This window comes from Bicyclus anynana, chromosome 3, assembly GCF_947172395.1.
Source record: "Bicyclus anynana chromosome 3, ilBicAnyn1.1, whole genome shotgun sequence".
In the NCBI taxonomy this organism is placed as follows: Eukaryota; Metazoa; Arthropoda; class Insecta; order Lepidoptera; family Nymphalidae; genus Bicyclus; species Bicyclus anynana.
Genome location: NC_069085.1, coordinates 15,819,740 through 15,842,878, shown reverse-complemented (window position 1 = coordinate 15,842,878; position 23,139 = coordinate 15,819,740). Strand labels below are relative to the sequence as shown.

Here is a 23,139-nt window from a genome sequence, read left to right as displayed (position 1 = left end):
TCAGTAGCTAATGTTCTGTATCTACACTATCTGCTTTTTGTTCAAAATTTAAAATTCATTTATTTTAATTAGGCTTAGAAATACGTTAGTTTAAATATTGCGCTACTAATATTTTAGTTCATCCAAACTTCCGCAACTCTAAATTAGGTACATGTCAACCTCATTTCGGCTTCCCGAAATAATGAAGTTATGTCCGTAGTTCGGACCCATGGGGCGAGGGACTCCGAAACTAGAGAGGCGATGAGACATTTTTTGCGCAACCCAAAAGTTTGTGACCTCACACGCTGTTAACCGGGCCAGAGAAAGTATTTCGAAACGGATAACACCGTCGTCGTCGTATATCTGGAAGAAGTCAATGAACGGAAGCAATTTACGCGTGGTGACACGAGTTAATCGCGGCTTGCGCAAGTGCTTACTCAATTCCTATTCGTATTGAACGTAAGCCCTCGGTTCGTGCCCGTGGGAATGAGTCGGCTTTCTAATCAGTTTCCTCGGTGCTGCGATCTAAGTTTACGTGCGCTTTCTACGGCGCCCGCTCGGCCGCGCTCGCTGCCGGCGCGATTGCAAAACGCAGAGGTCGCGCTTTCTTCGTTCGCGACGCGGAGAAATTGTTGCGCCACAGCGCCGCGTGCACCGACCCCGCGCTAGAAAGTCGACCGCTCACCGGAATTAACACTCGCGACCACGTAACTGTGTAATTGCAACAATTCGAGACGGGAGGTAGATCAATGAGAGCTCGAAAATTCTCTTCGCCGGACGTCACATTCCGGGCGCTTTCTTTAGTTGCGCAATTTTCGCGTAACAGAGCTTCGGGGCTCGGGCCCGGGGTCGTCGAACGGTTTCGTAAACGCCGAGTGCGTGAGATGACATCGAGCAATTGACCAATTGCGCGTTTGTCGCTGCCGTTTGCGCAAGCTCTGGAGTGGCGCCCGTTCCGCACTCCCGTTGCAACACGGGACTATTTCGGCGGCGCCTTGGACGCCGGCCCGCGCTTGCAACACGCATCGCAACGCCGCAGTCGGGCCGGTACGCGCAAATGTCACCCGCAACGCTCTCGCCGCCGCATTCGATTTTAAAACTAAAACAATTTTGCAACCGATGTTCACATTAGCGTTTTCGCAAGCAGCCCAGCGCTCGGTTTCAAAACTTACGCCTTGCGTTATCGCGGCTCCGATAAAGCCACGCAGCTTGTGCGGTTTTGAGACCTAAATTCTGACGTTGATATAGTACGAGCGCAGTTATCGGGAAACCTTGTTTGCCTGCGTGGAAATTGCGACATTTCACAAGATTTTGACACAGCTCGACTTTCGGCCTACTCATCGCTCGACACAATGGAGAGGTTCCGATAAAGCGGAAAGCCTCGTGTTTACATTCGATGGAGCCTGTTATCGCAGTCGGCGCGATTGCACAATGCGTGTAATTGGGCAGGCCGAGCCGAGCGCCGAGCGGGATGGTTTCCCAACTTATCCCGGCTCGTGCGCTGTGGCAACGCTTGCGACACGCTCCTACATGCGGGTTACGAAAACCTATGAGTAACAGCGAGAGCGTCGCAGGGCGCGGAACAATCCGGACGAATTATGAATCGCTGACGGTGCGATTAGCGTTTCGCAACAGTTCGACGCATCGGACGGGTTAGCGTATCGCGTCGCGAGCTACTACTAGTCCGGAGTTGCGCAAGGCTCGAACCGATATAAAGTCGAGCAGGAAGTGGATGCATGTGTGCTGCATCTGTGTCGGCTGCCATTGTTCGTTACGAAACTGTCAGGGTTGAGTTGAGCAACGGCGACTGTTGCGAAACCGCGCGTCCCGCTAATTGTGGGCGATCCCACACCACACCGGCACTCTCGAATTAACATATCAATAACTATACAACACTACGTTCCTACTTCCATACAATTGTAACTGCAACACAAATTAATATGAGCAAATCTGTCTGAGCAAATAGCGGTTCTGTTGAACTCCGAAACAAAGCGAACGTACCACGTTACTCGTTTAAAATATAAAACGCAATAAACGCATATTAGTTAATATTATTTCAACAGCCACGTGACTCAATGACCTGGTAATTGGTAAAGTAGGTATAAACTATAAAGCAATCGCGACACTAATTTACTTAAATGCAGACGTTAATGTAAATTTTACGGCAACCGTGTAACTAGTGCATTATACCTACTCTTACTTGATAACGCATATATAAAAATATCAGCTGATGCCCTGAAAGGTGTACCATAGCAGACAGGGCATGACATGTAAATAATCCATAACTTTATAGTAAGCTGACATTTTTCGTATTTGAATAATACTCGAGTAAAATCTTCCGAGCAGCAAATTCCCAAGCATCCGATACTTAAATACGTTAGACACCCCCTGTAAAGCCATCACTGGTTAAAGGAGGTGGCGACTTGCATCTCTGAAATATCTCTGTAGAAAGATTGTCAGTTGATGCCCTGAGAGTATACTGCACAACATTATAGTGTACTGATTTTTTCGTACTCATTCTTTCTATAATTCTCCGAGCTCCACCAAATTCTCAAGCGTCCCATACTTAAATATTTAGGCGATACCGTTAACCCAACACTGGTTACGACTCGCGGCGTTACGCGGTCCACATATCGACCTCGGAGCGCAGGTCCGCTGTCCTTTCGCGCGTTGCCGAGAATCCTCCGAGGCCAAAGCACCGCTCGGAAATCCGGCCAACCTTCCGACTGCCTTACGACACAGCCACAGTGTAACTTATTTACACGTTGCGAAATACGAATCGATTGCAACCAGCAGACATCGCACTTTAGCCTTGCTATAAGGGATTTAATTAGGATCATTGCGCACTCGCCTAAAACGGACACGAGGACTTCGGGCCTCCGCTCACTGGGAAAAGGGCGTGTGACGTCACACTCACTACCCGACCGCCGTCAACAGAGTTTTTCAAAAACGTGCCAAAAATGTCACATACCAATTTGCCATCTAATTTTATTATTATTTCAATGATGTACTTAAAATATGTTTTTTTTAATAAGATCGATTGAAAAGACACGTCGACTATCTTATATATGTCCGTGGTAGGCAGTACATACCGACACCGAAAAGAGAAGAGCTAACAGCTGGATATACTGGTTATAAGCAAATTATACTAATTTTCAGGATAAGCAATGTTTTACGCTTATATGCACGATGCCCGCAACTCACAAGCGAACCCTTACAATAAACACGTGCATCGATACGCATCATTGCGCAATTTAATTTTGAACCTTATTTCTTAGTACTTAAGAGCGCTTAAGCAATTCGTGCTCGAAGCATAAAACTATGAAATAAGGATTGCGCTCAGATGGGTCTATCTGTGCATAGCTCGAGTGTGAGCGATTTTCATCAGCGCATTACAGTGAGATGTTAAGTCCTCTAGAGACGAGAGAGTTCCTAACGATTGTTCATTATACAAAACACTTTAAAATCTGCTTTTCACATAATTCTCATGCATCAGTGTATGTGCATTGCTATTTGCGAGTATTTTGAATTGAAATTTAATTATTGTACTCATTTGAACCAATATCTGTAATCGAACGATATTACCGATTGTTTGTAAAACATAGAATATCTATTTTATCAACGCAACAATTGTATATTCTGAATAACAACATAATTATTATATTACATTGAATTCATAGACAAATATTCAAGTATCACCAAGAGGTGCAAAAATAACTAAAATTATAAGACTTTTTAAGACTTCATTTGCACTTATAAAAATTAATAATAAACCATTTAGATACCACACTTGAATTTTAAATAAATTACAATTATTTTTGAAAAGTTTGAATCTTATCTTAGCTAATCAAACTTCTAGCAGTAATAACATCTCAATGATGGTCGCGTATCTTTGACGTGATAAACAGCTTGCGACACGGCTAACGAGGGTAACCTTTACTCAAAGCGGTGCTCAATACTGTCACGATCGATTCATAAATATGTATGTTAATAAACCACTATCTCTTTATCGCTTCTCATGTTATCGCTTCAATCACGTTTTGTGACCTAGGCCTTATAACAGGGGCTCTTAGATTCTATAATTTCTATCTATTTTTAACCGACTTCAAAAAAGGAGGAGGACTCGCCTGGACCGATTTGAATAATTTTACACACAAATCTTGGAATTTAATGAAACATCTAAATCTAAACATTGCATGCATGCAATGGTGCATTTTAGGAAATTAATTATCACGTGTTTCGAAACGATGAAGGAAAAACCAGCATACCTGAGAATTTTCTTAATTCTCTACGTGTGAAATCTGCCAATGCACATTAAGCCATCATGATGGACTAAGGCCTCTAACCCCTCTCATTCTGAGAGGAGACTCGTGCTCAACAGTGAGCCGAATATGAGTTGTTAATGATGATAATAATGAACATAGGTAAGTAAAGAAGTATTAAGTCCCCAGATGGTGTCTCACAAGGAGACATAGTCTCACCACTAAAGGAAAGAATAAGCAGAGATCCCTACTAATAAAGTCGAAATATGTAAATGTTAGTATCAAATAGCAGGTGGCAGGACACGGCAGCAAAACTTGATACACGCGATGTTCGTAATAATAGCCTGCGGGGAAACGGTGAGCTTTTTGAGTAGGGTCGGCAAAACAGTAACATTTCTTTGTTTTTATTAATTTCGCTTCAGTACGATCTCCGGATGGTATGTGTGATCGACACGCTATGGTGAGATATTGGTTTGAGTTTTTATATTACTAGTTGAGCCGGTAAACTTTATTATAAAAATTACTGATATCGCGATTTACAAAATGGGAGGTGAGGGTAGTGCAGAATACTTAACGATATATTCTATACCTATCAAAGATACTAAAATTGACGGATTGACTGGTGGGAGACTAGTTACGTTACCGGCAAAGACGTATCGCCATGCGTTTTAGCGTTCCGGTACGATGTCGTGTTGAAACCGTGTGGATTTTCGTCGTACTCTTAACAAGTTAGCCCGTTTACATCTTACATTGCATTATCACGTACCATGAAATGAGATTGTAGTTAAAGGCTAATTTGTAAAGAATAAAAATTATTGGGTATGACAACCAAGCAACGGGCGATTACCGATTCCTTGACCTCTATAATAAGAGTCCTGCTTTTAAAATCAAATACTCAAATCATTGCTCCACTTGGAATTTATTGACTTGGTAAATCCATCTGCTATAAATGGCCGACGTTATCCAGCGCAACTGAATAAATATTAGTGGTTCAATAACACTCCCTTGGGAAAGAAAGCGGTTAGTTACTGCCGCTCTATGCTCCCTGTTTATTCGTATCGATGTACATAATCACTCGAAACGGTACATCCCTAGTACGAGTACACGTAGAAAAAAAAAACTTTTGTAAACTACATTGGGCATTATCAAACATGTTCGACAAACTAGACTTTTCAACAAGCGATATTTGTCAAACGCTCCAAATAAATCATCAAATTGCAAACATTGATTTGACGAAAAAGTTCGATTGTTTCCAAGTATTAAGAGACATCATAAAACACATTTTGAGGAAATCGGAATTCTATATCTCCTTGTATGTAATGAAATTACTTCACTAAGCTTTCGCTCGGAGCGCGGTAGGTTTCGAATTTCGATTTCAAAACTTTAATAAGTCAAACTTGCAGACGTGAAACTTTCGGTGTCGAAACCCCATACACGCGTAGTAGCGGAGTACTAACTAATTCTATTCGTTGTAATCACATATATCCCTTACTGACATTTATAATATAAAGCTAAAAAGATTTTATTAAATACTATAGCACTCTGGGATAGTCAACCTTCCCAACAGTGAAATAATTTTTCAAATCGATTCAGAGCCTATTGCAAACAAACAAACAATTAAATCTGTCCTCTTTATAATATTAGTATAGATTACTATTTAGTATTTTGTTTTAAATCTTCTTTCATGTTACTAAATCTAGGAAATGAATTATTTAAATTTTTTATAAAATTTAAAGTAATCGCATTAAAACCATTCTTCAGCTTCATGTTACTAATATCAGATGTAGGGATAAAAAATATCCGAAAATAAAAAAAAACAATTTCTGTGCACAACATGCATTATTTTTACCTAAACCACTTGTTAGATCTATGGAAAAACTTCATGGAACTCCCAAAAATCAAAGCTACTAGGGATAGTGTGTCTAAGTGTGCATTGAATGCATTTCGAAACGACACCGGCGCGTGAAATACGAGGTCGCGGTGCGCCCAAAGCCCGTGATGTGATGAAACAAAACCTATTGCGTCACCGGCCAGCTTTCCGTACGCCATAATTATGTACACGATACAGTTGCATATGCTCCCGAATGAGAAAAATGCTTCAAATGGTACTGCAAGTCTATTTGCTTTTCGTTTAACTACAGAAATTGTAGTTGATGTTAATACAATTGCGTGCAAACAAACTCCCAAATAAGAAATATTTAGCTGTGCAAGAATATGCACAGGAGGGCAGCTTTGATCAAATATCTTTCCTAAACAAATACCCAACTTGTACAAAAGGACTTCATCATTAACTGCCTAGTTTATATTATGTTTATTTACAATATGTTATTAAAAGGAACCAAAGAGCGTGATATAAATATAAGAATATTGCATTTATTAGTTTCTTTGATTGAAACTCCTAACCATTCAGTCACTGTACAAGAACAGTACGTCAACAGCATTTTGTTTTAACTGCATCCCTATATTCGCGAGTACGCCTGTATACCTACCGCTTCACTAATTAGGCAAACGCGAATCGTTAATAGCGGCCGGTCAAAGCTGCGAGCACAAAGGGATCCATTACGACCGAGCGCTTTCAACCGAACAGATATTATATCACTACAGGCACATTCGCGATTTATTTGGGTCACCGGTCAGTGCGCGTCAAATGCAGTGACCTAACAATATAACGGGTTAAGCGAACCTTCGATTGTGATGCGCATTTTATTGCGATTGCATAGCAACTAGAGTTGTGCTCCTATTGTAAGGGTTCATTTACATACACACACATACACAGCACGTTAGCTACCGACGACTGCAATCAACAGCAGTAGACTGCAGTCGTCGGTAGCAGTTGCTGCTAGTGTAAAAGTACCCTTAGGGAGCCTGCAACCAATGTAATTGACAATGTAGGGTAAGGTCGCTAAGGAAATCATACTGTTGATTGCCGAGGTACCACACACCTACTCTGTGTTAGGATTTGTTGCTAAACTTAACCCTGCTTATTGTCACTACTAGTACTGATTCTGTGATACGGTGGAGGAGTGAGCTTTGTAGATATAGTAAGGTTGCCAAAAGCCATAACCACGGCGTTAGTAGTAATAACTATTTACTATTTGAGGTCCAAATCGTAAGATACTATTAGTACTGTGATATTGCCGGTACGTCTTATGCTGTGATAGGACTTTTGCAACCTTGTGCGGACGTTACATAGTACGATTGGATAGATACCCCTGATTGTACCCTTAAGATATTAAGATCTGTGACGTCTTAAGGAACAGTGTATTCAATTTATGTTTCTTTTGTTCCAGGACAACGTTAAAATTAGAATCGCTAGAAGACGCGGTAGTGTTAGACGACCCCGAGGAAGATCTCCTTCAAGACAAGAGAGGGTGTCCCGCGTACGTGTCGCCGGAGATCCTGAGGGCGCATCGGACGTACTCCGGGAGGGCGGCCGACATGTGGTCGCTAGGCGTCATACTTTACACCATGCTCGTGGGCAGGTATGTATCTCAACTTGGAATACTTTTCGTCCGCCCTTAGACCTCGTTAATACGGCCCTGTCGGATTATCCGTTCATAGCGGATGTCTACTAACTATAAACTACCTCATTGCCAAATTTCATCTAAGTACGTCATGCGGTTTTTGATAATTCGCGATAGTAACTTTTCGTGATGACCTTTCGCTTTAAATAATACTTGACTGTACAAACAATCTTGGTGTTTAGTGAAAACCCATCACAGATTTAAAGGCTAACTTGTGTTTCCGCCGGTCTTTCAGACCGAAACACTGCCATGTTTATTAGTGGAATCAAATAACCACTTTGCAATGCCCTAAATGCAGCGCCTTGGGGTTGTCAACTTGAGACAGATGTTACTACCTCAAATGCCTGTAAAATTACATCGATAATCACGCAATTCAGACCGAAAGACAACGATCTTGGCTGCAGAAATAACTATACTAACCAGGGCGAGCTCTATTAGAAAGAATTCAACTACTTAAACATAACATAGGTAGACTGCACAAATTGTCTTGTACATTCATTAAAACATTTAGGTTAGTTAGGTTAGTCGCAAATTAATGCGCATAATTAAACCCGAAAGGCATAGGGTGCGGGCGTCTTCACCTGCCAGGCGTGGGACTTACCGTTTTTAGAGATCGCATTAAGGGTCGGACGACCGTTGGCGAAGGGATGATCACCTGTCGGCCGTTACGCGCCAACGGCTAGTCGCCCACATACTCGTATATACATACAAATCTCCGGCACCTGCCGTGGTCATGTGGCGAAGACGTTCGCCCCCGCCCCACCTCGTCGGCACCTGCCGTTCGCGATCCTTTGTTTCCTTTTTGTCCGTGCACCCGTAATTTAAATTCGAAACTCGGGATTTCGCTGCAATCGCCGCATCACCTGTCGCCGGAAGGGTTCTTGACTTTACCTGAGTTTTTGTTTCGCGCATCTGCCCAACGACAATCGGATCGGTCATTAATTTTGACTTTGCTTTAAGAAAAAACCTTTCCCAATTTGTGCAGCTCTATCCTAATGTCAGTAATAATGGGCTCGCCTTATCTCTAAAAGGCGATAAGGATTGGAACCAGTTGTAAATCAATCCGGATCGAACGGCAATTTAACTAATAGTTTTGTACATTTAAGAGATTTAGTTGTTGGCTTTTTAGTCCAGTGGTTAGCGTGTAGTATTCGGATCGTGCAGTCCTAGGGTGGTCTACGAATTAATAATGATCGCAATAAATTCTTAGTACTAGCCAATGTTGGAAAATTAATGATAGTTGCACCTCGGAAAAGTCGTCAATCTTGGATTATCATTAACATCTTAACAAACATTAACACTATTAGTCCCACCAAACCCATTGAAATAGCAAGGTTCGTCTAAGCCTCAAATCCCTTTCCTATAAGTTGTCATACCTGACTCAATAATGGATCATTCCAATTTACTGATGATATAAAGAGCTGTATTAATTTTATTTTCCTCTTTGCAGGTATCCGTTCAACGACTCTGAGCACGCGTCGCTGTTCGCGAAAATCTCCCGCGGATACTTCGTGGTGCCGGAGTGTTTGTCGTCGCGCGGCAAGTGCCTCATCCGCTCCCTGCTGAGACGCGAGGCGTGCGAGCGACTCAGCGCGCGAGACGTGCTCCGCCACCCGTGGCTAGCCCGCGACCCGCGCAACGAGCTGCCACCGAGAGCGGCTGCTTCCCACGACCGCCTCGTGCCCGATGTGCCCATGGACGACGACTACGTCTAACACACCCGCCCATGGATGACGACTGCGTCTGACACACGTGCCCATGGATGAAAGTTTCGTCAACACACATGCCCATGGACGACGACAACGTCTAACATACTCGCCCATGGACGACAACTACGTCTAACACGACTAACACATCCGGTGCTGGCATCGGTGTACTATGTTCCAATATCGCACCATCGCGCAATAGCACAGCCTGGGGTTGCCATTTGTTAGCCGTTCGACGCCTGATCAAACTAGAACGTATCGAGTGTTTATTGAACATTTTATCGTTTTCGTTTCAATAGCGTCTATTTTACTGGTAAATCAGGGTTCTACCTATGAGCTTCTATGTAATGTAAATAATAAATGAATTCACGTGAACCGAGTCAAATGGTAGCCCTTAACGGTCCGGTGAGTCCACCGAAGGCTTTTAACTATTCGGTTAAGAGTATATTCTGGCCTAATTTCGAGCGAGCTTAGCGGTCGCTCGGTGAGACGTCGGCTCGAATTCCACGCTCCGTCAACGTTTAAATTTCAGAAAGTAGTATCCCAAGCCAAATAAAGGTCTCCATCGAGATTTTAATTTAGTGATTATAGGCCGGGAGAGGGCGGCGGGCCGCTCCCGCCCGGCCGCTTTATTTATGAAATAGAAGCGAACGCTACCACAATACGAATCGCATAATCCGGCAAAGGCAACACCGCGTATATGAATGGTGTTTCAGTTTAACGCTTTTATTGGCGTTTGGCGTTACGTGTCGGCTTTTACGAGCTCCGGTATGGTTGTAACGTTCGTAATGACAGAATAAGTGAGACTGATAACGCGTTCTTGTGATCTAACTGTGAATGTTAAGCGATCCATCTTGTTTTGTGTGAACCAACTGCTCCGGGCTCTCGCACCTAGAGAGTTCAGCTTCGTACTGTTGTATTTACAATGGATTTAGGTCTTTTTTTTTTTCGAAAAAATGTATATAAGATAATCATCTATAAGTAAGCAAACGCATTAGTTGAAGTTACTTGCGTGCAAAAAAGTCAGTACTTAAATTGCACGCAATTAGCTTTATTTATATTATTTATCTCGCCTGCTTGCTTAAGATTTTGAGTTAAAAGTCCTAATTCCATTGTATTCCTATTGGTTAAATAAATCTCAATGAAAAACATATGACAGTACGGAGCGTTCTGTTAACTACTGCGTTAATTCCTGTTAAATAAATCATATCAATTTCACATCAATATAGATGGGTATATTGCATTGGAAGTTGTTGCTATAATATAGTATTAGGGGGAAATTACATAAGTGTATATTTTGTATTTATATTTAAAAAAAAAATGTCGTGTAATAGTGATCTCCACCGATGTTATTTAGCGATTATATTGATTTGATCTGAGAAGTGATGGACGATTTGTTTGTGTTTTGTAACGGTCTTAGATTTTTGAATCCATGTGAACATACAAATAAACATACAAACTGTATAAAATGACAAACTATGCGGTTTAATAATAAATAATGTGTATTAAACTGTATTTAAAAGTTATTTAACTCAGCTACTTTAAAAATCAATAATATAGGATACACAAATGCATTTTACCTGGCACCTTAACACAACACACAGTTTAGTTGTGTCTAAAATTAACACAAGAGGTAATTTTTGTAGACACTTCACCATACGTTTGTATTGCGGTGCAAGGTAAAATAAAAATGTTTATATACTTCTAAATATGACGTCATAGTAGTTGTATACTTGTATGGAATTAAAAAATGAGGCTACTTCAAAATGTATGATCAAATCGTCCACCGGCTCTCAGTGTATTGCCATTACGTTGTTATGCAGAAGCGTTTAGCTCTTTGTTTCAGCGATCAGTTGCTTCCATCATAGAGTTATTATATTTTTATTTGGTTTTTGATGATTATATTTGTAAATCATTTTCGGACATATTCGGTTATTTTCTATATTATTATAACAATCAAAATTTTTTTTTGTTTTATATATTTATATTGTTCGTATCACCACCACGTACCGAATAAGATCGTAGTTTGGTTTGTGCCATTTATTTAATGTAAACTAATTAATTTATTCGTTGTTTTAATTGACGGTGTGATGGCAACATTTCTTCCTATTAATTAATTATTATTGTCATTTGGTACTTGGTGTTGATTCTAAATCGATTTGAGAAAGATCATTTTAGTTTTTTTTTTTTCAATTAAATCGAATTGTTCCAAAAAATCGATGACGTTACCATGATTACATGTTATATCAAAATTGTTATTTTTATTTTTCAGTCTTTGTTGCATTGTCTTATTGGATTCCTGTTTTAGTCTTTCAATACATGATTATTGAAAGTGTCAAGTCAAGTCTTTCGTTGAAAGCGTACTGTACAATAGTAATTAACTGTAAAATATACTATTAATACTTTAATTTATACAAACTGTAAATAGAGCTTAAGATTGAATAAGGTTATCAAAAAAGGAAGAATGATAGAGGGAATAAATAATTTAGAAAATTAACATTTTACTTTTATTCTAATAAACACACCTACCCTCCAATGAAGTACATAATAGAAAATTAGAAACTGCAGAGTATCATCTTTTAAAGCTAGGCTTAAAAGTTATAGCTTGGCAACTTCGTTCGTAACACTCCCGATGTTCCGCGCGGGCCGGGGGGCGTGTAGCGATGAATGAAAAACCCGCACGATTTCACACCCGCGCAGTCTTTCCCCCGTCTCCCGCATATCATGGGAGTGTCATCAACGACCCTGCCAGACTATATTCATAGTTTCTTAATCGAACCCAGGACACCTTATCCAAAACCACATAAGTAGGTTAGGTAACCATTGGACAAACGAGACACTTCAAACTTTATCAATGTCAGCAGTGGACGATAAAGTGAACTCACACGCCTGCAGCGCTAAAGGCTTGACAGCAGATAAAACTGATCGTGTGTTAGTCGTACGTGCATGACATCATGCCAGCCAGACCTATTACTGTCAAACAAGCTCAGCTATTAGACTTTTTTGAAAGCCACCAGCGATTAAGTGAAGTTATTTATCTATTAATTAATAAAGTATCTATTAAGTAATAAATAAAACCAGAAAAATATACTCAGAGGCATAATTTTCCGCCCTCATTAATATGACGCGAGTATATTAAAGTGGGCGGATAATTATGCCTCTGTATACTTTGGCATTTTATATACTTAAATCTGGTAGATAGTAGCATAGTAGGTACCTACGACAATAAATAGATCAACCGCGATGTCCTTTTCACATAAGTAGATAGGTTACATAGTAATATACGAGTAGGTACTAGCAGACGCCGCGCGGTTTCACACGCGTGGTTCCCGTTCCCGTAGGAATACGAGGATAAAATATAGCCTATAGCACTCGGGGATAGTGTAGCTTCCCAACAGTGAAAGATTTTTTCAAATCGGTTCAGTAGTTCCAGAGAGAGAGAGAGAGAGAGAGTATTCAAAACATACAAACGAACCATGATATCTTTCTTCTTTATAATATTATTATAGATTCATAAATTCGCGTGTTCAGTGCGTAGAGATAGCGAGACACAGTTGAATATCACAGAATACATAATCCTACATTACATGTACAGAGGAAAACTTGGAAAGAATTAATTGATTCAACAAAACTGTAGGAAAAAAAACAAGGAAAATACTATAGATAATATATAGGTAGGTTTTTTTAGAAGATGCAATGTATTCAAACTAGGTACTTGTCAAAACTGAATTGAGGAAAATTATACAAAAACCACAATCGATAATATGATAAGATTTCACTTATTCATACTATAGGCAGGATGGCTGAATATTAGCATAGATAAATTATACTAGCAGACGCCCGCGACTTCGTCCGCTTGGAAATCAAAGTAAACTTTCAAGCCCTATTTCACCATTTTAGAGTTTGGATTTTAAAAATTTTTGAATTCCATTATATTTCGTATTTTTTTATGATTTATGAACAAAATTTTAAAACTATAACCCTAAAATGAAGGACTTTCCATACAAACTTTCCTATTTCACCCCCTTGTTATGTTATTTTCACAAAAAAAGTATCCCATAACCTTCTCCGTATTATGGTCTTAAACCGTGCCAAGTTTCATTTGAATTCATTCAGTAGTTTCAGCGTGATGCCTGAATAACAAAAAAACACGGACAGACAGACAGACAATAAATCGAAAAAAATATTTAGCATTCCGGTACGATGTCGTATAAAAGCCGAAAGGGGTGTGGATCTTCATCCTCCTCATAACTAGTTAGTCAGCTTCCATGTCAGATTGCACTCACCTATTATAAAGACAAAGATTGACCCGAGCTGAGACTCGAACTTAGGACTTCAATCGTTGCAACGTCAATTTTACGTCAGGAATCTATATCTACTACCTACTTACATAATATAGGGGGTTTTTTATACTAAGACTATTATCATAGATAATCTACTAAATAAAACGGCACATTTTTGAATTTTTTCATTTATTTACACTACCTTTAACACAATATTGGACATATTTTACAAATTGTCATCAAAGTTGGTTAAAATTATAAAAATCAAATTATAAAAGCCAAATTCACTTTTTTTGAGACATGAAAATATCTGTTGTACTCTCTTTTGTTATATTAATATAGAGATCATTTTAATAACTAGATGGTATCGCCAAAGACCTGTATTTTTATCAACATTGATTTAGCAATATCCCTTGATAAAGGAGACAATGATTAAAAATTGAAAATCAAGACAGAGAGCATCAGTGACATTTTCAAAAAGTGAAAACATATGTAAGGACCATTGACCTCTTATAATAAAAGGACGCACAATCATGAAGAAAATTTCACTTAAAAACTAGCTAATTTTGCTTTAACAATTTTAGAAATTATTAGTACAGAAAATTTTACCTAAAGTCCTTTAAATACAGTCCAATATTCAGTAAAATCCCAAATTCAAAGCGAATTATTTGGGATTTTACTGAATATTGGATAAAAATTAACCTTACGAATTGATTTTAAATGCGACTATTTGAATTAAGTGCTAAGAAGTTGTGTTTGGCACTCATTGAGTGGGGACAATCGCTGATTGTGCATCCACTTTTTAATAGGAGATCGATGGTATGGACTCTGTAAAGAAACGATACAAAATGATTCGATATTTTTAACCGACTTCCAAAAAGGAGGAAATTCTACGTTCAGGTGTACGTATGTTTTTTTTTTGGTGTTTTCTTTTTAGAGGGAAAATGATGAATAGGTACTTTATTTTAAACGATTATACTTCACACAGTATACGGTCGATATGACTGTTTAGAAAGTTACTAACAAAATGAATTAGCCTTAAATATTTAATGAATAAGTTTCAAGGGAGGCTTCATTAAAAAAATACTGTTGAAACTATAAACGGCAACCGGCTTAGTTCAATACAAATAATCTAAGGCTCATTTAACAATTTGATAATCCATTGAAGTTCTGTTATAAAATTTATTTTTACACTTCATGATAAATATTATATGTAGTACGTAGGACAAACAAATATCAAAAAGTCATAATAAATAATAAATAGAAATATAAATTATGAAAAACCCTAGCGCCTGTATCGAACACTAAAACATGGCATTCATAATGGTGAAATATATGACAAAGCAATAAGAACATTTTAAATTTATTAATATTTGTTTAAAATCTTTTACGTACTGTCTTTAAAATAACGGATCTAAATACTGCCATTGAAAATAATTACCGAAAAATTACACCTTTATAATAATTTCAATATTGTTCACACAGATTAAAGAATAATAGGCAGATAGAGCGTACGGGACACGACGGTGTCGTAGCCGTTACAAATACAAAATTTAAAAACGAATACATTCTTGAGTCAGTACGACAGAAAGCGTTACACCGGTACTATTTTTAATATTATTCAAAGAAAAAATAGCGTCTCATGTTTTTAAATAATTTAAAAACTGTTCACAAAAACTAAAGAAATAAGAAGGTTATTATATTAATTTACGTAATTGTTGTTATTTATTAAATTTTCAAATACAAATCGTGAAAAAAAAAATTGTAGGTAAAAGGAAACGCGTGACGTTTGTGTTTTTAAGGGTTTCACCGGCAGCACCACACTGCTTATAAAGACTCATTCTGGATCATTCTTTATTCTGTGATTCACAAAAAATTACACTTTTTTAATTGTTTATATATTTATTGGAGTTGATTAAATTATTTTACAAAGGTAACTATGAATAGGTACAATGCACTAGTACAGTCTCTCGGCCTTGCTCGGGCCGTGCGCCGCCGCGTGCTCCGCCATGCGCCGCTCGAGCTCGGGCCGGAAGTGCCGGATGAGGCCCTGCACCGGCCACGCCGCACCGTCGCCTAGCGCGCAGATCGTGTGCCCTGAGGGTACGACAATATACAGGGTGTTGCGAGTATTTCCCATAACTTCTATACTTACAGTCTTTCTTGATGAATACTGTTTACTAACAAATAAATTAGAAATGACGGTAGAAAACGCATGTCATTTAATAACTTATTTATTTTAAATTATGTGTGGTTTGTTTATAAAATGTTGTAGAAAAAACCATATCCAATTGTTCTAAGCTTATTAATCAACTAGCTGACGCTGCGCGGTTTTACCCGCGTGGTTTCTGTTACCGTAGGAATATGGGGATAATATATAGCCTATAGCCTTCGTCGATAAATAGGCTATCTAAAATTTAAAGAATTTTTCAAATCGGATCAGTAGTTCCTGAGATTAGCGCGTTCAATCAAACAAACAAACTCTTCAGCTTTATAATATTAGTATAGATTTAATTTTCATTAATTTAAGAACAAGTTAATTATAATTATTATTAGGTGTGAAATGACTAATGATTTATACCCTCATTTTTAATTTGTTTGTTGGTAAACAGTAGGTACTCATCAATAAAGGCTATAGTAGTAGACAAGACAAGACAAATATTTTTTTTTAAGTGTGGTTTTGCCTTGTACACCAAAAAGTTACCACAGCACAAGCCTGATTGATATTTAATGTTAATTTTTTTATACAGGGTGCTCGGGAGTATTTTCCATAACTTCAAGGTGTCGACGAGTCCATTTTTTATAACTAAAAAAAAATAACTTTTTAAGTTTTCACACAAAGTATTTCAAATAATTCCGACTAATCATGTAACACACGCCTTTATCTATACTTGCATTTTAAAATAGGTAATCGTAGTGGTAAGACTGTTGATATCCACGAGATATAGCAACTGGCACTCCACACTTCACTAGTAAGCTGCTTCATGATATTTATCAATGAGTAAGTTTGGCTAGGTTATAAGGATGCGATATAAGGGACGCAATTTAAGATTAATAAGATTTTAAAACACATGTTCCATGGACATTTTTAATTAATTTTCCTTAAAGAATATAACCCTAGAGTTATGGAAAATACTCCCGAGCACCCTGTATAATAAGATATGTTCGACATCTTCTGAATGATGTGATTGTGATTGGGCGATGCGTGCTGCCATCTACAGGCATAATGAAACAGTATTTGATATTTTTAAGATGTACCAGTAGATGGCATTCTTATAGAACTTTGAAACAATCCCTTTTGGTACATTTCAAGAAGTAGTGATGAAGTTATGCCGAAGGCACATAGATGGCGCTTTGTTTGTGACTTTGAAAGAAGTTTTACTTCAGTTGTATGGTCCACAGCATACTCGTTTTACTTAATATTCCTATTCCTTTCATACAAATGAATTAAAATTCTAACAGAAAAACAATAAATGATACCAACCTTCAATTTGCTTAGAAAGCTCCCATAACATATCAATTTCTTTAGGTGAAGCATTGCCGTCCACAAATCTGCAATGAAAACAAATTCAACCATTTAACAAGGACTTCTCATATTGCCTTTTTCTACTTGAACGAGCAAATGAGAGCTAAATCAATCAGTTTATTGCAAAATACTATTTTGTGTGTAATGTCACAAAGATTTTGTTTCGTTTTGGTAACAAAATTCAACACAGTTTTTAATTGCAATTTTAAACTAAGTAGTTAAGTTCATTTTACACCAATTTAACACACTTTTGATCTTAAAAATACTCTCTCATTGTGTCAGGGAGTTAAAATTAAATATCTGAAATATTGTAGTATACTTATTGGTGTAAACATACTATGAGCATGTTCGAAGGGCTACAAATCAATATGTCATGATGAAGAGGTACTGATTTCTAGTCCTTGGCCTTTAGAATGTTGGGATATTCTGCACATTGTATGTTTGCAATATGGTCATTAAAAATTGGCAGATATCTGATGATGACTTACAAGTAATTATATATAGAACATGCTGAGGCGATCGCTTTCACTATGTCAGTAGACTTGTCCATCACTATGACGATTGACTGATGATGACTCACCGGTACATGATCTTGTTCATCCAGGAGACGCCCTCGCGGCACGGCGTGCACTGTCCGCACGACTCGTGCTTGTAGAACATGATGAGGCGCGCGATCGCCTTCACTATGTCAGTAGACTTGTCCATCACTATGACGATTGACTGATGATGACTCACCGGTACATGATCTTGTTCATCCAGGAGACGCCCTCGCGGCACGGCGTGCACTGTCCGCACGACTCGTGCTTGTAGAACATGATGAGGCGTGCGATCGCCTTCACTATGTCAGTAGACTTGTCCATCACTATGATGGCCGCCGTGCCCAGAGACGTCTGAGCGGCCACCAGACCGTCGAAGTCCATTAGGACGGTCTCACATACACTGAAAATGTAAATTGAAAATTCCAAAATTAATAAGTCAAAGTTATTTAAAGATGGTCCAAAATTGTATGGAGCCCAGGTCCAGTCATTGTACCCTAGCGGAAATAAAAGAAAATATTTTTTTATTTTTTATTATAAAAACGACTACGAATTTACTTTAATTATTTCGAAATAATATTCATTATCTCCCAAGAAATGCAACACTACTGAGGGTAATAATGGCGGATTGATGATGTTCTCAATGCAGCAATTTGACGTTTGCTGTCAATTGTCATGTCATAGTTGCTCTATGGGCGCCATCTTGATATAACTCAAAAACTTGGGTTTTAATTTTATTTATTTCTTTTTATTTAGTTACATTTATTTACTTTAATAAATTTTAATAAGATCCTTGTATTTTTTAAATTTTAATGATACGGGGTACAAGTGTGGACCTGAAATGGACCATCTCCTTTATGCGTTATAATATTATTTAAATTTATTTTTGATTGATTGAAATAAATAACAAAGACGCTCTTCACTCCACCTGCGCGATTGTCGCAACAGTCGGTCACACCGCTTGCGTGTCTCGATGACCGGAAGGAAAGGAAGTATTTCACTCACTCTTTAGGTATGAGCGGAGTGGAAGACCCTCCAGGAATGATGGCCAGCACGTTGTCCCAGCCATACACTCCGCCCGCGTGTCTTAATGCTTGAGCGGGAGGAAAGGAAGTATTTTACTCACTCTTTAGGTATGAGCGGAGTGGAAGACTCTCCAGGAATGATAGCCAGTAGGTTGATCCAGCCATTCACAGCGCTCGCGTCTCAATGAGCTGCTTGAAAGAGTATTTTACTCACTCTTTAGGTATGAGCGGAGTGGAAGACCCTCCGGGAATGATGGCCAGCAGGTTGTCCCAGCCGCCGGTCACGCCGCCCGCGTGCCTCTCGATGAGCTCCTTGAGCGGGATGCTCATCTCCTCCTCCACGGTGCACGGCGTGTTGACGTGGCCCGAGATGTTGAACAGCTTGGTGCCGCTGTTACGCGTGCGCCCGAACGACGCGAACCACGCGCCGCCGCGACGGCAGATTGTCTGAAACATTTGTAATAGATACCTTCTTTTCTTCTTTTCCTGGGCCTTTTCCGCACTTGGCCACTAGGGTTGGCCGTTGTGCGTATAGATAAAAATAAATGTTTTTAATAGATACCTTATTAAAAACATTTATTTTTATGCTAATACATCATCAAAACTCAGAATGAGATGGGTTGGGTCTTAGTCGACCATGCTGGCCCAAATCAGATTGGCAGAGTTCACACACCTAGAGAAAAAAATTCTCAGGTATGCAGGTAAGGGATATGACTTCTGCTTTCAATTAAAGGGCACAAGTTCCAATCTGGTCCGGGGCATGCACCTCCAACTTTTCAGTTATATGCAATATGCATTCTAGGAAATTAAATATCACGTGTCTCAAACGGTGAAGGAGATACATTGTGAGGAAACCTGCATGTTAATACATAGAACATTTCAATAACAAAAACTTAGCGAATTGGCTTTAGCGAATAGAAAAATTCGGATCACTTTTTGCTGTGATTTAATAGTGTAGTCACTTATCATTTTTTGTTTTTTATATGTAATTTCTGCGACATGGCGATCTGCTCATAGGCAATAAGCCATTCATGTATCTGATATCATCATATCATTCAAGGATTTCTTCGAGAGCTAGTTTGCTGCAGATTCCCTGTCAGCAGATCCCCCTTTGGCTTGTTATGGAAATCTGTTCCACAGATCGGGAATGCTGTGTCTTTGTAGCCGAGCAAAACGGAGTCCACCCTCGCGACTCAGAGCCCGTGCAAGCTCATTTGTGTGTACCGTCAGTCTCTCCTGATACTTATCATATCTATAGTAATTTTTTTACTGGTAAATGGTAACGGTAATATTTTTTTTTTTTGTTTTATTCTTTACAAGTTAGCCCTTGACTACAATCTCACCTGATGGTAAGTGATGATGCAGTCTAAGATGGAAGCAGGCTAACTTGTTAGGAGGAGGACGAAAATCTACACCCCTTTTGGTTTCTACACGGCATCGTACCGGAACGCTAAATCGCTTGGCGGTACGTCTTTGCCGGTAGTACGGTGGTAACTAGCCACGGCCGAAGCCTCCCACCAGCCAGACCTGGACAAATTAAGAAAATCTCAATCTGCCCAGCCGGGGATCAAACCCAGGACCTCCGTCTTGTAAATCCACCGCGCATACCACTGCGCCACGGAGGCCGTCAAAATACCGCGCGGCGAGCGCTTAAATACGACCAAACGTCTGTATACAAGCTTTGCTTCAATACATTTAATAATACACATTACTAGAGTATTTCAACAGACAAGCTGTCACAAAGAGGCCTAAATGTGCATCTTACCGGAGCTACAGCAATAGTCTCTACATTGTTGACAGTGGTAGGACATCCAAACAGGCCCACGTCAGCAGGGAAGGGTGGCTTGAGGCGCGGCTTGCCCTGCTTGCCTTCGATGGACTCAATGAGAGCCGTCTCTTCACCACAGATGTAGGCACCAGCGCCACGATGAACAAACACATCGAAGTCATAGCCTGAGCCGCACGCGTTTTTCCCGATCAAACCAGCTTGGTAGGCCTGTAAGTTAATGATTATAGGTCAATCAATCAATCAATCAACCAAATCATTTATTTACAGAAACCTATGGACAAGATCACAACAATTGAAATGAAAATACAATATTTAGGTCTTATATACAAAAATCAGATCTTTAAAATCAGCTACAGCATTGAAAAAGTGATTCAAGATAGAAAAATTTAAAAAATCTGAAACAAAAATATAATTATTTTTAATTAGTTTTAGATTATTAGGTAGTGTATCTACCATTTTTGTTTTATCCTTTAATTAAGGGACATCCTGTATAGAGACTTAGAGGGACAAGGTATTTAATTAGTAACTTTGTAATATAAAATTGAATGATAACAATTTTTATTTGATTACATATCATTACATTAAAATTTACATGATATCAAAAAAATATTAAATGATCAAATTATAGATATTCAGATATTTCGCAGAAGAGCTCATAGACAGTCAGAGTGTATTAAAATATGACACATACATTCACATCACATAACTTAATTGTTCAGTAGTATTTGAGCCTATTCAATGCAAACATACAAACAATCACATTTTTCCTCTTTATAATATTAGTATAGATAACCAACGGTATGTAGCATGTTTAGACTGGTGTACATGCTAAACTGAGTGATGATAATATAAAACTTTTATTCAACCAATAGATACTTTAAAAGTAAAGACTGCTTATTCACATATATTATTATATAGCTGACGACTTGTGGTTTCACCCGCACGGTTTCTGTTCCAGTAGGAAAACGGGGATAATTTATTATAGCCTTCCTCGATAAACAGGCTTTCTAACACTGAAAGATTTTTTCAAATAAGACCAGTAGTTCCTGAGATTAGCGTGTTCAATCAAACAAACTCTTCTGCTTTATATGTATATTAGTATAGACTATAGAGTATTGATACACTGTCACTGATAACAACACATCTAAAAGGTTGACTACCATAACACATTTTTTAGTTCATTTTCATCAAAATTTCCTATGACAACTATTATTTCACCAGAGTCCCCAAAATTACTTTACAAATCTACAGAGATCCTACCACCCAATACAATCTGCTTACCTCAGCAATAGCCACTTGCAAGTTGCTTGCTTCATTGTAAAACTCTCCTCTGATATAAATATATGCTGCCTGGGCTCCTATAGCCCGGCCAGCCACTAAGCAACCCTCCACTAGCTTGTGTGGGTCATGACGCATAATCTCTCTGTCCTTGCATGTACCAGGCTCGCCTTCATCTGCGTTAACTACCAAGTATTTGGGACGACCACCTGAAGGCTTGTTCATGAATGACCACTTCATGCCAGTGGGAAAGCCAGCACCACCACGTCCACGCAGACCAGATGTTTTGAGTTCATCTGCAAACATAGTTTTAATTAACCTATGTATCTGATGGAATTGATAATGAGAATGAACAATTTGAAGCCTTTTTAAAAAAAGTGTCAGCTAGCCTATTCTTTCATTAATTGCTATATTTTATTGGTTGAATTTTATGTCATGGTTTTACTAAAATTTAATTATCAAAAAAAAGTAAGCTGGTAAGTAAACTTTATTAAAGTGATAATATTAGGACACTGTTATTGTCATTTGGGAAAACATTGCAGTGATAGTGAAATACAGAGTACAAATTAAGAAATAAAAAAAAACATGGTGTAACAAATATACAAGCAGCTTTAACATTTGTTAAGTTATTGTAGTAATATTTTGAAATCTGCCTATTGATATACCTAAACAACAATACTTACTGACGATCCAGTCAGTCCCCTTCAGCATTATCTCCTTCGTCATGTACCAGTCTCCTCGACTCAGAGCTCCCTTCAGCCGCCAGTCGTGTCTTCCATAAAGATTGGTGAACACCCTGTCGCTGTCACTAAGTGGTCCGAACTTGGTTTTAGTTTGCGTTTGTTGGAAACGTACCGAACCATTGTTGATATTAACCAAGGGTCCTACAACACCTGAGAAGTACGTCAAAATTATGTAAGTCGTCCAACTGCGTACTGCTAGCGGTGTTCAATGCCAGAATGATAAATAAAAACTGTGTGTAGTTTACCAAGGAAATAATTTCTGGCAGCTATGGATTTTTACTTACCAATATGCGTTTTTGTGGCCTGAACAACCCTTGCCAGAGCTCCAGCCATTTTTCTATTTTTTTGGAACACCAATGAAAAATAAATTGTCAAAATTTTAGATGTCACAACATTTGCTGGTCACAGATAAACAATGAATTGAATTGAAGCAAAAATATCCATAGACTACAGTAATAATATATATTTTAGGGCAAGCGCCCACCTAG

The 23,139-nt window shown here is 38.8% G+C and overlaps 3 protein-coding genes across 4 annotated transcripts in view; 2 read left to right on the top strand and 1 right to left on the bottom strand.

Annotated features, from left to right (window-relative positions):
* The window catches only part of LOC112053885 (tribbles homolog 2), a 55,197-nt gene extending 44,267 nt beyond the window's left edge, over positions 1-10,930 (top strand). For both annotated transcript variants that reach the window (XM_024093478.2, XM_024093477.2), the window contains exons 4-5: positions 7,532-7,723; positions 9,216-10,930. In XM_024093478.2, coding sequence (XP_023949246.1) covers positions 7,532-7,723; positions 9,216-9,480 — 457 coding nt within the window. In that variant the 3' untranslated portion in view covers positions 9,481-10,930. The remainder of the gene's footprint in view (positions 1-7,531; positions 7,724-9,215) is intronic.
* Positions 1-23,139, top strand: part of LOC112053876 (eukaryotic translation initiation factor 3 subunit H) — a 158,405-nt gene that overhangs the window by 57,634 nt on the left and 77,632 nt on the right. The gene's annotated exons all lie outside the window — the stretch shown is intronic.
* Positions 15,637-23,090, bottom strand: LOC112053880 (NADH dehydrogenase [ubiquinone] flavoprotein 1, mitochondrial). Its single transcript, XM_052891237.1, has 8 exons — positions 22,936-23,090; positions 22,592-22,801; positions 21,912-22,204; positions 20,607-20,837; positions 19,056-19,288; positions 18,016-18,219; positions 17,239-17,306; positions 15,637-15,851 (listed from the first exon to the last, which is right to left on the bottom strand). Exons 1-8 carry the CDS (start codon positions 22,982-22,984, stop codon positions 15,712-15,714), a joined length of 1,428 nt encoding a protein of 475 aa, XP_052747197.1. The 5' UTR covers positions 22,985-23,090; the 3' UTR covers positions 15,637-15,711.

Excerpts from the sequence above, each read along its gene's own strand:
- LOC112053880 (XM_052891237.1), bottom strand. The coding sequence starts at position 22,984 with ATGGCTGGAGCTCTGGCAAGGGTTGTTCAGGCCACAAAAACGCATATT. Across the intron at positions 20,838-21,911 it reads TGCAAGTGGCTATTGCTGAG|GCCTACCAAGCTGGTTTGAT; the intron begins GTAAGCAGATTG and ends ATTAACTTACAG. Across the intron at positions 15,852-17,238 it reads GCTTTCTAAGCAAATTGAAG|GGCACACGATCTGCGCGCTA; the intron begins GTTGGTATCATT and ends TCGTACCCTCAG.